Source organism: Carassius auratus, chromosome 9 (assembly GCF_003368295.1).
Source record: "Carassius auratus strain Wakin chromosome 9, ASM336829v1, whole genome shotgun sequence".
In the NCBI taxonomy this organism is placed as follows: domain Eukaryota; kingdom Metazoa; phylum Chordata; class Actinopteri; order Cypriniformes; family Cyprinidae; genus Carassius; species Carassius auratus.
This window is the reverse complement of record NC_039251.1, coordinates 22,839,112-22,854,026: the sequence shown is the minus strand read 5'-3', so window position 1 is coordinate 22,854,026 and position 14,915 is coordinate 22,839,112. Positions and strand designations below refer to the sequence as shown.

Here is a 14,915-nt window from a genome sequence, read left to right as displayed (position 1 = left end):
AATGTAAACATTTTTAATCAATGATTTGACTGCTTTTATTGTATTTTTGAGCAAAGAAAATTCAGTCTTTGTGAGCAAAACAAGCTCCCTAAAAAAAGTACAATAATTTCCAACCCAAGCTTTTAAATGGATGTATATTATATAAACCATACATAAAACACCACTGAATGCTGAAAAACCTTTTTAATGAGTTAATGCAGGCATTCTCGCAGACAACATTTTTTTTAAAAGACTGAACATATTCCAGAATCTTCACAAAACATGTCCTTTAACAGAACACAGCATGACACAATGTAGAGTCCTCTTCCAAATCACTGTCAGTTCGACTGGAACACCACAATCAATCTATCTGTACCTCCCAATCACATTCATCAATCCATATGACATACACAGGAATGCCACACTCTGATGCTCAGCATCCAAACAATTCCTGATCACAGCGGACAATGTGTTTGAAGATGGATCGTCTAGTTCAATCAGCTTACACAAATGCATTATGGGCCAGACAATTTCCAACTACTAGTCTGTATATAGCAACCTTATTGTGTCTAGTCATTTGTCAAATTGTGAATACGTGACACTTTGAATGTTTTCACAGGTCAAGGGGCAGGACACAAACAATAATTTGGTTAAACCGTGTCTTTACATAGAAATCGTGCCATCAATATGGGGCATAGCGATCTTTTCAAAAGGTGTAAAGAAATGACCTTGCACTTATTGTGTTAACATTTATTTAATGTCTAGTCGCACAACTAAACATTAGGAATATATACTATTTCCCGTGGATCGAACTCGTGACGCATTCCTAGGAAGCGGCATACAAAACAGCGAGACTTTTGGGAACTAGTGCAACAAGGAAGAGGCCTGGTCTCATGGGACAAGGCAGGCACAGAGTAGAACTGAGAGAATTCAAAAACTCATGGCAGATAGTTTAAGGCTGTTTGAAGTGACAGAAAGATTCGCAAAATAAAGCTCAGATGCCGAACCCATCGCTCAGGTAGGGTGTGAACAGCTTTCGCTGCCGTTTACAAGCCAGCCCGTCCCAGTCCCGTGCTGTCAGTCCGGATGTCAATGGGATAGAGTCTAAACTCCACTGTTTTCTGTCCCCAGGACAGGCCAGAGGCCAGGAGAGAGCAGCGGGAACGTCGTCACGACTGTTTTAGGCGCTTCCTGGGCAGACCGAAGTGGGGGCACTGTGCTGACGCGAGCGCGCGGAAAGCCTCCGCCACTAAGTGAGGATGAGACTGGATCATTGACTTCCAGCCCGCAGTCTCCATTATGTCCATGGCGTGACTGTCAGGAGAGGGTGAAGACGTTTTAGTATTAACACAAGACACATTAAAAATCGATAACAGCAATGTGGATTAATCCAGTCTAATGGAGTAAAAAAATAAGGTAAGAGAGGCTCGATTCAATGGTGCGTATGGGAGATTCAAGCAACACTATTTATACAGAAGACCATTTTCCTCCAAATAAGCATGTGCTAATGCAGTAGTTATTGCCATTCTGAGGAGTACGATCAGCAGGGCGCCAGGAATCTATAATAGCGACTTTCTGATATGTTTATAATGCAGAAATGTTCTCTTCCTTGACGTTTCAGACAGTCAGAGTCTATTAATAACTGGTATCAGGAGATATGCGGGCTGTGGGTTCCAGCCAAGCAGCTCGGGCTGCCCAGAACCTAAAACAATGAATTCTAATGCATCTAAGAGAGTAGATAAGAGCTCAGTATTAATCTTGTGTCACACATATCAGCTAATTACATACTTGCTATTCCAGTTTTTCCCATCTTTACAGCCCAGCTGTCGGAGGACACTGCACCTATGGATAAGATAGAAGAAAAATACTCTCATTCTCAGGCTGGTAAACAGCCATGGCAGCAGGAATTTATCAAGCAGAGTTTCTTTGGCGGAGCTTGCCTGTTGATAAAATCTATGGCCTGTGCTTTGAGCTGCTCTGCGCTGTGCAAGTCGGCCAGGATGAGGGTGTCTGCCACGTTCTCCACCGAGAGGCTGTTGCAAAGGGCTTCCTCACACATGACCTTTAAGCGCTCCAGAGCGTACTGAGAGAACGACACACATGATTTATACAATACAACATTTGAAGGTTTGTGATGCCATTTAAAGCATTAGCTCACCCAAAAAGGACAATTCTGTCAGCATTTGTTCACCTTCATGTTGTTCCAAACCAGTATGACTTTCTTTCCTCCATACAACACAAAATAATACATTAGTAATCATTTACTGGTCAATTTTCTGAAGGCTTTAATCTTCAAAAAGGAAAACGTACCATAAAAGCCTTTTTCCGAAATAGTCCATTTGACTATATTCTGAGAAAAACAGAGCAACATCTTTCAGAAGTCTACATTCAATGAAAATTTAGCTCACCCTGGTGCATCCATGAAAGCAGTAGTGAGATCTAAATTATTTTTTAGTGAGTCACTTGGCCTCAGTGACCAGTACAATTATTCATTTATTCTTCACAAGAAAAAAAAAAATCAGTACAGGTTTAAAACAACATAAGAATGAGAAAACTATGACAATTCCACTTTTGGGTTTATAGAAGATGTAAATCACATAATTACCACTTTGGTTTCTAAAAAAATGCATAAACACCACAATCAAAAGTTTGGGGTCAGCAAGATTTGTTAAAATGTATTTATGTTTTTGTGTGTCACTTTTGGTCAATTTAATTCATCCTTGCTGAATAAAAGTAATATTTTTTCATCATTCATCAATCCTTTGGATGGTAGTGTATCCCCAGATGGCAAATATTTCTCTCATAAAAAAATAAAAACACAAGAATGGATGCTTAAAATTCAAGTCAACGCATTTAACGTTACTTCAATATTAAACACAACTTCAGACTTACTTTATCTGCTGCGGCTAATAAACTATCAGCCATTTTCTCTAAATTTGGTGATTTTCCTGTGTATATGAAGCCCATCATTTCTTTGAAAACCTCTGGTTCAACATCACTGATGTCAACTCGGTTCTGCAAAAAAAACAAAGCATGAACGTTCATTGCTGCATAAGATCAAATGTATCTAAATTAATATTGCAATATAAAAAAAAGAACAATCATACCTTTTTACTTTCCTCCATTTCATGTTCAAACATGGCATTAAAGACCGGTGATCTCGCTGTCAAGAAAGCAATAAATCTGTCAGTCACATTATATGAGCATCTCTTGATATGTGGTCACAGTAAAAAAAAAAAAAAAAAAAACACCACTGTCCGGTTTTCATTCGATTATTTCTGACCTGCAAGTCAATGTACACAGGCAAAAAAAGAAACAAAAAGGCAGAAGCCTCATTCATGAACCCAGTCGTCCTTTGAGGACATCAGCGGTGGATCACACTGTGGCTTTTCAGTGATGAATCTAGATCTGTCATATTGAAGAATTACGACCTCAGAAAGTATTAAAAAAAAAAAAAAAAAAAAAAACACTAGCGCCAAGGTCAAACAAACGGTCTCCCCACACACAAACACAATGCCTCAGAAGGGTGGGTGCTGAGCTAGCGTCGCTGGGATAAGAGGAGGACATGGAGCTGATGTGGTCAGCAGGGCTTGGGGTCTGGATTAAACTCACCTGCCAGGATGGATTTGTGGGCTTTGAACTCCTGCCCTCCCACATATAGAGTGCAGTCCGTGAAGCGTGAGCATTCCCACAAGTTACCCAGATCATCGGACAGCTGGCACTCCGGAACCTTCAACATGTTCATGTTGGACTGTCCGGAGATGTTCACTGAGTCCTGAACAACACTTACCTAATTAACACACATTACAAGTCCAATTAAACACTTGGTCTGGCTATACAATGGGATTCACTGAAAAATCATACTGTTCTGGTATTTATTAAAGCATGTTTTTCAATGGATATATTATGCATGTTACCCTTGCAGTTAGGGCTGCAAATCAATATTGCAATTTGGCTTAGTTTGATTCATTAAATAAATATACAGTATGTGTTAGCGGTGTCAGAGTGAAGCGTGGCATTTACATGTGCAGTTTATGATACAGTGTTTATCTTCTGAGAACAGCTTGGTTCATTTACTGTGCATTGAGATGCTCAGAGAAACTTAGATCATGGGCTTCATGTCTGCAAATCAACACATGACGCCAAGCTTCAGTCTGAAATGGTAGTGCAACAGCAGCAACCAATCAAGAAAATATATATTATAATAATAAAACATGATGTTTACTGCTTGAAAATGAATAGATTGAGATGTAAATATTCGTATTTTCAATTTGAACTGAATACAGTTAATTTTCATTCAATTAAAATTACTTTTGTTATTCACTTTTTTTAGTGTTATGACACGGTTTATCTATCTATTTATCTGATGCCAATTTTTCCAAATTATGATGCAGTCCTAAATGCAGGATTTATTTACTTCTCTGAATGGTGTAAAAGTGTGTTATGGCAAATTTGACTGCAATCATGGCATCCATGACCAAACATGACCTTGAATGCTAGGCTCTTAAAATAATTATTTTGCGCAAACTATTGCTTTAATTATGTGACTGCAACAGCAATGGAGACAAGTCTGTGAAAATATAGGTCTTATTAAGTAAGTACTAATTAACTAAGTGCTCCTATTTATACATTCTCTGTATACAATGTTGACAAACTCATTTAGAGTACAAGCAAACTGGCCTGCTACTAAAATATTCAAGAGTGCAAAATGGAGGTGAATGAAAGAGGGAAAAAAAAAAACATCCATGCAAAATGAAAAACAACTGCAGCTATCAGAAACTCAGCTGATGAAGGCATCCTGCAGTTGTTTAATAGTTTTTCCAGCAATAATCATCTACAAAAACTGTCCAATTAATGAGGGAAGACATTTTATCTGCAATTTGCATTTAGTTTCAACTTTGCTTTGATATTGCCAATTTCCCTGCAAATATTAAACCCTGCAGCGGATCTCAACAGGCATGTCGGCTATTTTTCAAGCAAGACTCATAATTGTGTTACAGTATATTCATTTGACAACCCATTTCATTTGCCGCTCTAGGTGACGTCTCTATCCTGCTACGTTCTGAAGAGAAGGGCGAGCTGTCAAACGGCTACTAGCATATTCATACAAATGGATCAGTGCGTTACGTGCAGGAAATTCAATCTGCAATCCACTCCAGAAGAGAAAAACACATTTTGCATGTTCCATATTTCCATGTTGTACAGAGAAAAAATTTATAAATGAAATAAATCACCCCAATGACCATGTCAGTTTAACTAAAAGACAGAAGTAACAGTGACAAATAAGAATGTCTGAGATGATAAAAGAAGAAGAAAACAAGTTAATGAAGTGTAAAGTTCTTAATGTAATATTTGAATATGTATGAATTCTTTGATGATTTCATATTAAAATACTCACGCTGCAATGACAGTTAGACCTACTGCATGCATTTCTGACCTCACAGAAAACAATCTATTATTGCATTACCCCTAAAAATGCTTTAGGATAAGTAATGCATTTTAAAATGATTAATCACATGGGGTTAGTCCAAACCAATACATTAATGTATAGCAGGTTTGCATACTTGCCTCACAAAATAACGTGAGTTTATCATCCGGTAGCAGCCCATTTGCTTCATCAAGCAGAAAATCTCTCCTAATAAATTTTTTGAAGCCCCAGTCTTTGCCTTGGACGAACCGATAGGCTCTTTGGCTTTCTGCATCGGGTAGAAAAGTAAGCGGCAAGTCAAACCAAAAGCAATCAGCCAATAATGACTTAAGTTCAAGCCACTTGACTTTACAAATCTATGCAGGACTGAAAAAAAAAGACTCCAATCATTTGTTTTTCTAATTAGAGGCAAAGTTCTCACCCATAGCTTTTGTCTCCTCCCGTTTAGCGTTCAGTAAAGAAAACTTGAACTTGGCTCTGACTTCACTTTTTGGACAACTAACTAGTAGCAAATATAGTGATAGATAATCTTTACTTTCATCATCGAGTCCCTTCGGATTGACTCGTAGGCACCTGAAGAAAGACAAAGATGCAGAGAGATAAAGATGTTTTATGGGAATGACAACATTATAACACACACACACACACACAAACATATGCATAGGCTCCTCACCATTTCATCTTATCATTAGGCCCTGAGGAGAAGGTAGAGCTCTTCAAAACTTCACCCATCTCTTCTCGACAGAAGCTGAAGTTGTTTATGGTCCACATGTAGGAAAATTTCACTACCTTGACCTACAAGATCATCAAAGATTAGCATCAGTGAAAACTGATAACCATCAACAAACAAACCAATGTGCAGTCATTCCTAGAGAACAGCATGCCACATTCCACAAGAACAACTGAACAGGCAGCTTTCCATTTCAAAAAGAGACTTTTTTACTAACATCAGATTAATTTTTAAGCAACTAAATAGCTCCTGTTCAACTTTGCATTGCATTTGCCTGAGGTTAAGTCTTTACCGGTCGGAAATTTGTCTCAGTATCATTTTACCATATCTGATAAACCAGCATGACCACATTATGATGACTGCTTGAGTTTCATTATCACTTGCACAATAAAGTGTCACCCTATCTGCTTTAATGCACTGATTATCCTCCATCAGATCAAACTGTGCACAGCGCCACAACAAGCAAGAGATCAAAACATATGCATTCGCTCAAGCTATACTTCTCATATTAGACAGCCATATTAAGACTGAAAGAATGGTTAAAATTCAAGTCAAGTCAAATTTATTAGCTTAGTGCTCTTCACAATTATTTTAAAGCAGCTTAATGAAATCATAATGTTTTTACTATTTTAATATTTTTCATATTACTCTTCATATAGCTATATAGTATTTAGTCAATTAGTGCTGGGCGATAAAAGTTTACATTTTGCAACTATACAAGAAATCAAGCAATTAAGGTTTGCTATATTGTACATATCACCCTATGCTAATATGCATAATGTTGGACATACTTACATTACAATAAGGGTTGGCCGGTAACATTTTGCAATGCAATAGAAAAATTTGCTATACCATATATAATCGCTTCATGTGAGTGTTACTGTAGTTATGTGGATTAAGCTGTATGAAACATATATCCAACTTTATATACCCTAACATAGCTGTGTGATAAAGCGGTTTCCATTTTGCAATGATATAAACAATCACTCATCTGAGATCTGCTACTGTATATAAATAGCTTCTTAAATACTTCAGCAAAGCCTGTACAAGACTGCCTGAGCTGTCAGTCCATCTCACCTGGGTATAGCACCAGCTCTCCGCCACAGGCCCAATTGACATCTCCCCTGGGGGAGGAGGGGTTGGGACCCCCGACATGGCCAGCTCACTCCCCACTACAAGAGGCGCTGACGGTCCCAAAGCTTTCACCACTTAACCTTTATGGAAACACAGAGCAAAGGCATCATTTAAGAAAAATAAACAGCAGCAATTTCTGCCTCTCCTTCTGACCTGAAAATATCAATCTTTGACTGTGCCATCAGCAAGCCATTTTGTGGTCAAATGAGAATCATTGCTAACCCCAACTTAGGGCACAGAGTCTATCAAACTGCTTTTAGTTGCCAAAGTGGAGGAAGGAAATGAAAGAATATAAGCTTTATGAAACCTATGACACCGGAAGTGTGCAATATAACAAACCAGTGCGACAGAACATCATCACAAAAATGTGATTTAAACCCATGAAAATGCTTACGAGAAACTATCACTCTAAATATAGCTTTGCTTGATACCAAAAAACATCAGAATCAGTTAAGTCCAATGTAGTCACATGGCTTGTTGGCACAGGCCTGCTAGGCAGGTCTGAACTTGCCCTTGTTGACAAGGTATAGTCAAGGGCACATTAGTTGTATTTTGGTAAACCAACAGACAAATCCACATGACTATATTTAAATTTTAACCTAAAAAAATAAACAAACAAAGAAACTCCTCCAACCTACCTAAACTTTAGTAAATATCTTGAATTTCATTTCTTGATTCCATTGTACACGTATCAGGTAAATACTGAAGAAACAAGTTTGTTTTACTGTGACATTACAGCATGATCCAAGAGCTCCTCATCCCAACCTGTGAATAGAAATACATATCTATCATATCAAACATGTTGCCATTTTAATCCTCTCATAAGCATTCATCAATTCCTAATTAATTTAAATAATATCAGTGACATTATCAGGACTGACAGTAACTGAAATCATATTTGTATATTAAGAAATAAATAATGCTATTCCCAGCTATAAGACTTCTGAATAATAATAAAACTCTCATTATGATAAATATCATTTCGATATTGACTTAAGTTCATTGTTGAGTTGAGACAACCAATTTTACTCAGGTCACTGGAATTAAAATGTTTAAGCAGTTTTATTATTATTTATTTATTTATCTGCATATCAGTTTTAATCAGACTGTTTTCTGGGCTTGGTCAATGTGGCAAAAGAAACTGGTTAACTTAGCTATAATGCAAACACAAAATCTTAAGAAAAGAATTGTGTGGTCAGCCTCTATTGTTCAATTTTTGATTGGCTACATACCATTAACTGAAAGCCCAGTATATTACTGAAACAATCTAGTTTTTTTAAGTACAAAAGGAATCAAGTCTTTTGTTTGAGCTAGTCAGATTCTTGTCGGCTAGTTGGCTATGTGGTTAGCAAGCTAAACTATATACACAACACTGACAAAAGTAGATCAGTTGAAGCACAAACCTTTTCTCGTCATTCTGTCAATACTGTTAAATTCAAGGTTCGACCGGTCCTTGTGGTTCTGATAAGTTTAATCGGCACTATTTAAGACTGAACTGTATTTGTGTCTATTCAAAAGCAGCCCATCACAGTAGCTTGCAGTGAGCTGCTTATCCTGCCAATGAAGGAAGCGAAAACACAGAGTGTGAGCAGACGTGGCCGCGCTCAACTCATTGCTGTGGCTGTACATAATTCCGTCAGCGGGGGCGCGCCTCGGCACAGCAACACAACACAGAAACTTACTGCGTCGATTAAAGAGTGCAAAGAGTTACGTTACGGCATAAGCAGGAATAATATACATCTTTTTCCCATATAAATAAATATGGTGAAAGCGTATAACACGTTTTTGTTCAAATAAATATATAAAATTGCAGTAACCTACAGATCTTACCGTCACGTATGATAGGCTCCAAATAGCAAACGTTGAGAAAAGTAACTCTACCTCACAACGACGTTTTTACTTTGTATAAACACCGCATGTATCTATTTAGCTAGCCTACTCAATAAATAAATGTAAAATAAATAAGAAATCATAAATGTACATAAAAAGTGACATACAGACTGTAAAAAGTTAATTAATAATAACACCTTCTACAGCGGCTTAATATTGTTTTTAGGTATTGTTTAAATTCTGCCTTCAAAATAATTAAATAAATAGAGGCTTATTACGACCATATTTACATTTAGGTATTTAGACTTTTGTATAATGTGTCTATGCACATCATGATGTCACATGGACTGCTTTTACAGACAGGGCTTATTAGGCTAAACCAGGATCAGGCCAAAGTTCAGTTAGGACATTTAAGTAATTTTTATAACCATGCCTTAAAAATAAATAAAAATAAATATAAAATAATCATTACTGGTGTGCATCTTGACACAAAACAAAGGCACTGATATATTTTAAGATCAGTCAGTGAAAGTTTCTTTCAATTGAAACAACTCAAAATTCTTGTCCGTGGAACTGCAGGGGGTATATGGGGTAGGTTGTGACAAGGTAACCTGCCATTTCACTTTTCTGCAAGAATTAAAAAATTTGTGTAGCTGCAGAATGTGTTATATTTTAATAAATAGTAGCCTAGGCCTATATATTTTTTTTTAATAATTTTAAAGATATAATAATAATAATAATAATAATAATAATAATAATAATAATAATATGTTTTATTTATATAGTGCCTTTCCATATAACTACATGTGAAGATAACATCAAACAGTAATAAAGGTGCATCTCAATAAATTTGAATGGCATGGAAAAGTTCATTTATTTTAGTAATTCAACTCAAATTGTGAAACTCGTGTATTACTCAGTGCACACAGACTAAAGTAATTTAAGTCTGGTTATTTTAATTGTGATGATTTTGGCTCACATTTAACAAAAACCCACCAATTCATCTCAACAAATTAGAATATGGTGACATGCCAATCAGCTAATCAATTTGAAACACCTTCAAAGGTTCAAAATGGTCTCTCAGTTTGGTACACTAGCCTACACAATCTTGGGAAAGACTGCTGATCTGACAGTTGTCCAGAAGACAATCATTGACACCCTTCACAAGGAGCCACAAACATTCATTGCCAAAGAAGCTGGCTGTTCACAGAGTGCTTTATCCAAGCATGTTAACTGAAAGTTGATTGGAAGAAAAAGTGTGAAAAAAAAGAGATGTACAACCAACCGAGAGAACCGCAGCCTTATGAGGGTTGTCAAGAAAAATCGATTCAAGAATTTGACTGAACTTCACAAAGAATGGACTGAGGCTGGGGTCAAGGCATCAAGAGCCACCAGACATGTCAAGGAATTTGTTGAATGACAGACAACATCAGAGGCGTCTTACCCTGGCTAAGAAGAAGAAGAACTGGACTTTTGCCCAGTGGCCCAAAATCCTCTTTTCAGATGAGAGCAAGTTTTGTGTTTCATTTGTCTGGAGGAAGGGTGGAGAAGCTCATTGCCCAAGTTGCTTGACTTTTAATCTATACTCTCCAATCCGGTTAGTTTGTTGGACAAAAATAACAGTTTCAGCTGTTGATTGGTCAGATTGCCTGTCAGAGCCTTTGTGGAACCAAAATGGTTCTTCTATGGTATTGCTTTGAAAACCCCCTTTTTTATAATCTTTATTGATCTTTAATATAAGTATAGAAACTTTGTCCAACTGAAAGGTTTTTACGGACGTTAAAGGTTCTTCAGTGAACCATCAATGCCAATAAAGAACTTTTTTTTTTTAAAGCATATAGCATCAGAACATGCATCATCTGTTTTGAAAGCAAAACAAGCAGCATAAATAATCTCTGCTTGTGTGGCAAGTTCTGCTTTGATTGCCAGTAGCTGAGTGCAGATGACTCTTCCATCACGCTGTCCTCCGCAGTGCTCTGATGTCATTTTCCTGACAAACAAAAAGGAGCTTTGGGTAAGCCACTCTGAAACAATGTGCTGTGATTATACCCTGGAGGCCTGTGATAACTAATTCCCATTCACATCAGCACGGAAGTGTCTCACTGCTGAAATGATACACCATTTTCACATGGGTTTCATGATTTCCAAAGCTAGTCTTCATGGTTAATATGTCCTAATCATGAGGTTGGGTTCTTTGTTAACTGTGAATGGAAAAAGGCATTACATTTTGAGAGTGAACTGAAATTTAGAAATGTCTGTTCTCCATTTCATCACAGGCTGGACAAAGTCCTAATGAAATTACCACCAGCTGACTGCTAATACTATGAAAATATTGATTCCACACTATACACATTATACATCGCCTGTGATATTTTTTAATGTTATTTTTTTTTAACTCAGTGATTCTCAAGATATGGAAGGGAAAAACATTTTGCATTCATCAACACCTCCAGAATGATGGTTAGTCAGTATCCACAAATACTGTAAAGTTGCAAACTGAAAACAAGTGCAAATCAGAGCAATAGAAATGAAGAATAATGTCTTAATTGCACAGCTCAGCCATTCTCTTTTGAACACTTAGCATATTGAAATGAAGTTTTTCTGCTGACAAGGGCCAAGGTCACAATGGATGTGAATACAGTTAAATGATCATTATACAGTTTGACAGGCATTGAAATGTCTAATTGTGTGTTTTATTCTTGGATGTTGCTTTAAACTTGTGCTGTAGTAATTACAGCCTAAGACAAGGGAAGCAATCTGTGTAGTGGAGCTGCTAGTAAAAAAAAAAAAAAAAAAAAACCCTTAATCTACTGACAGCAGATTTTTCGAGTGGATTTCCCAGCTAATATTCAGAACAGTGGTCAAACAAGATGGGTTTCTAAGTTTTTATTTGTATTATTATTACATTCTTGCAAAGTTCAGTAGTGTTTTTACTGAAAAAAGGTAAAGTTTGGGGTCAGAAAGAATTTGTATGATTTTTGAGAGAAGACTATCATTACAATAATATTGAAAAGAAATAAAAAAACGTGTTCTATTTGAATATATTTTAAATTATATTTTACTCTTCTCAACGCAGATCTTCAGTCAAGTCACCTTTATTTATATAGTGCTTTAAACAAAACAGATTGTCAAAGCAACTGATCAACATTAATTAGAAAATCAATGTGTCAATAATGAAAAATTACAGTTAAAGGCAGTTCATCAGTGAATTCAGTGATGTCATCATCCAGCTCAGTTCAGTTTAAATAGTATCTTTACAATTATTTGCAATCAAGTCAATGATTTCGCTGTAAATGAAGTGTCCCCAACTAAGCAAGCCAAAGGTAACAGCAGTAAGGAACCAAAACTCCATCAGTAACAGGCTTCAGTGTCACAAGATTCTTCAGAAATCATCCTAATATGCTGATTTTGTGCCTATATTTCGTGACATTGTCAGTGTTGAAAACAGCTGTGATGCTTAATATTGTTATAGAAACAGTAATAAAAAAATGTTCAGGCCTTTTGATAAAAATAATTCTATTACAAAAAAAAACGTTATTGCATAATGTTTTTATTCATTTACTGCTAATATTTAAAAAGAGTCAATATTTATCCAATTACATGATGAAATAAGCAATTTATATAAATTCACCAGTATGGCAGGCCTGTCACACTGAGAAAAACATTTACTGAGGGATATACAGAATGCCGACTCTAAATAAAAAAAGTACATCAAACATCTGTGCCAAACTGGATGTCAGCGCTATCAAGACATCTCTATTATTATTTTTGATACGTAGCAAAAAGCCTCTTTCAGGCTGAATGGCAAGAGATGTAATGATGACCATGGAAAATAGGAGTACTGTGACCAGATGACCCTGGACTGACCTAATCAGGCCAAAGACAGATGTCAGACAACAGCAAAATACAGACTTTCTATCAGTTTTGAAGCCAACTGAATGAACGGATGAAATCTGAATGCTTTTCTCTGTCTCTCTTCTTTTATATTTGTATCCCTCTCAGTCGCATTGAGGAATGCTTTCGGTTAATCATAAAAGCTACCACAAAAAAATATGTAATTTTTTAGCATTAGCTCTGTTGATTTTTTTAAAGGGGTCATATGATGTGATTTCAAGTTTTCCTTCCTCTCTGGAATGTTACAATCTGTTCATGAATAGAAAAGACCCATAAAGTTGCAAAGACAAGTCTCAAACCCAAAGAGATATTCTTTATAAAAGTTAAAATGGCCCTACATCAACATCACAATGTGGGAAGATTTGCATAGTTGCTCAAATGTTCATGTAAAGAAAGAAAGCATAACTTTTTTAATCTCGCTGTAGTATTGTTGTCGCCACCATGTTGTGAAGATGCTGTGTGTTTTGTTGTGAAAGCGAAACTACTTTGTTTGGCCTTCAAAAAGAGGAGACGACTGGAAATCAGTGTATAAGTTCAACCCAAATATTCAGATGTGTGCAACACATTTTATGGAGGACTGTTTCCTGATCCTGGGAGAGAAGACTACAGTGCCAGCTGTTCTGACTCACAGTCTGTAAGTATGTTTACATATTTAAAGAATTTGCCACTGATGATTCAAACACATGTTTTGAGCAGTGTAGAGTAGCGCTTCTTGTTTTTCATTTCTCCAATCACTAATGCAGACATGGTTTTATGTTTACACGGCGTGATGCAACGCAATGCATAAAAAGACAGTATAAAGTAAAGTCATTATAATCTGTAATTATGTCCCCACTGGATGGCATGGAAGTTTAATGGTTGGTAATGGTTTTTATTGTTTTTGTCTTGTTGCGCCGGGACACGCATTAGAGTATGTTAAGGGGCGTAACATTTCCATCACACGCTTGAGGTAATCGGGCAATTACAATGCACTGGATAGCTGGCCAATCAGCGTACACCTTGAGCTTTGTAAAAAATGGCAAGTTTCGTAAAGGTGGGGCATAGAGGAGAAACACTAATGTACAGTATGTGGAAAATGTGTTTTTTTCATTCAAATCCAATGCACAGGCGAAGAGTACTCCAATATACAGGTAATGGTCAGGGTAGGCAGCAAACAATCAAAACAAGGAAACAGTCCGAGAAAAAAAAACAAAAAAAACACAAGAACAAGGAAACTAGGGAACACAGGTAGGAAAGTTAGGAAAACTTAACAGGCTGTCAATCACCAGCAGTGTGAGCATCTGTGTGTGCTGTTCTTATAGTGTGAGACTGATGAGGTGATGAAAGACAGGTGATTGCAATTGATGATGAGTCCGGGCAAAGGATATTGGGAAAATTATTTAAAGTAGGCTATTTGACTATATATGATAAAGTAACTTAGTAAAACAAATCTTACACTGTGTCCTAACTACACACGCAATGCGATAAGATTCCAGCGACAAGCAATTTGGGCGTCCACACCAAATGCGACGCAACACCGCAACGCGACAGAATCAATCAAATATCACAGCCAATCAGAAGTGTGTGTGGGCGGGCTCTCTCTGAAAGCATTCTGCACTCTCAACGAAATGGACACATTTATAATCTAATTCATAAATATTAAACCTTTTTAACATTATTAAATGTACATACTGAGTGACTAATACCATCTTTGTTATGGAATAGGCCTACACTTGTTGGTTTGCAGTGAGTTGACAGTTTTAACGTACATCTTTGCTTTAATTTAATTCAAGATCTGATGTTGATTTCAGTGTGCTATAAGGTCATGGAAAATTATATTTAAACTCATTTTAGACACATTTAACTTTGAATAAAGCACATAATCACCTAAGATTATCTACTGTCATATAGTTTGTTGTTCAATCCATGTCGGTGCAGAAA

At 36.7% G+C, this 14,915-nt stretch overlaps 1 protein-coding gene across 1 annotated transcript; it reads right to left on the bottom strand.

Moving 5' to 3' along the window:
• Positions 1 to 8: 8 nt before the first annotated feature.
• LOC113108767 (speckle-type POZ protein-like A) lies at positions 9 to 8,851 on the bottom strand. The gene is made up of 12 exons (XM_026272067.1): positions 8,675 to 8,851; positions 7,910 to 8,036; positions 7,215 to 7,351; positions 6,081 to 6,202; positions 5,829 to 5,980; positions 5,548 to 5,675; positions 3,592 to 3,769; positions 3,087 to 3,142; positions 2,872 to 2,994; positions 1,920 to 2,062; positions 1,768 to 1,821; positions 9 to 1,293 (listed from the first exon to the last, which is right to left on the bottom strand). Exons 3-12 carry the CDS (start codon positions 7,290 to 7,292, stop codon positions 1,149 to 1,151), a joined length of 1,179 nt encoding a protein of 392 aa, XP_026127852.1. The 5' UTR covers positions 7,293 to 7,351; positions 7,910 to 8,036; positions 8,675 to 8,851; the 3' UTR covers positions 9 to 1,148.
• Between the last annotated feature and the right edge of the window lie 6,064 nt (positions 8,852 to 14,915).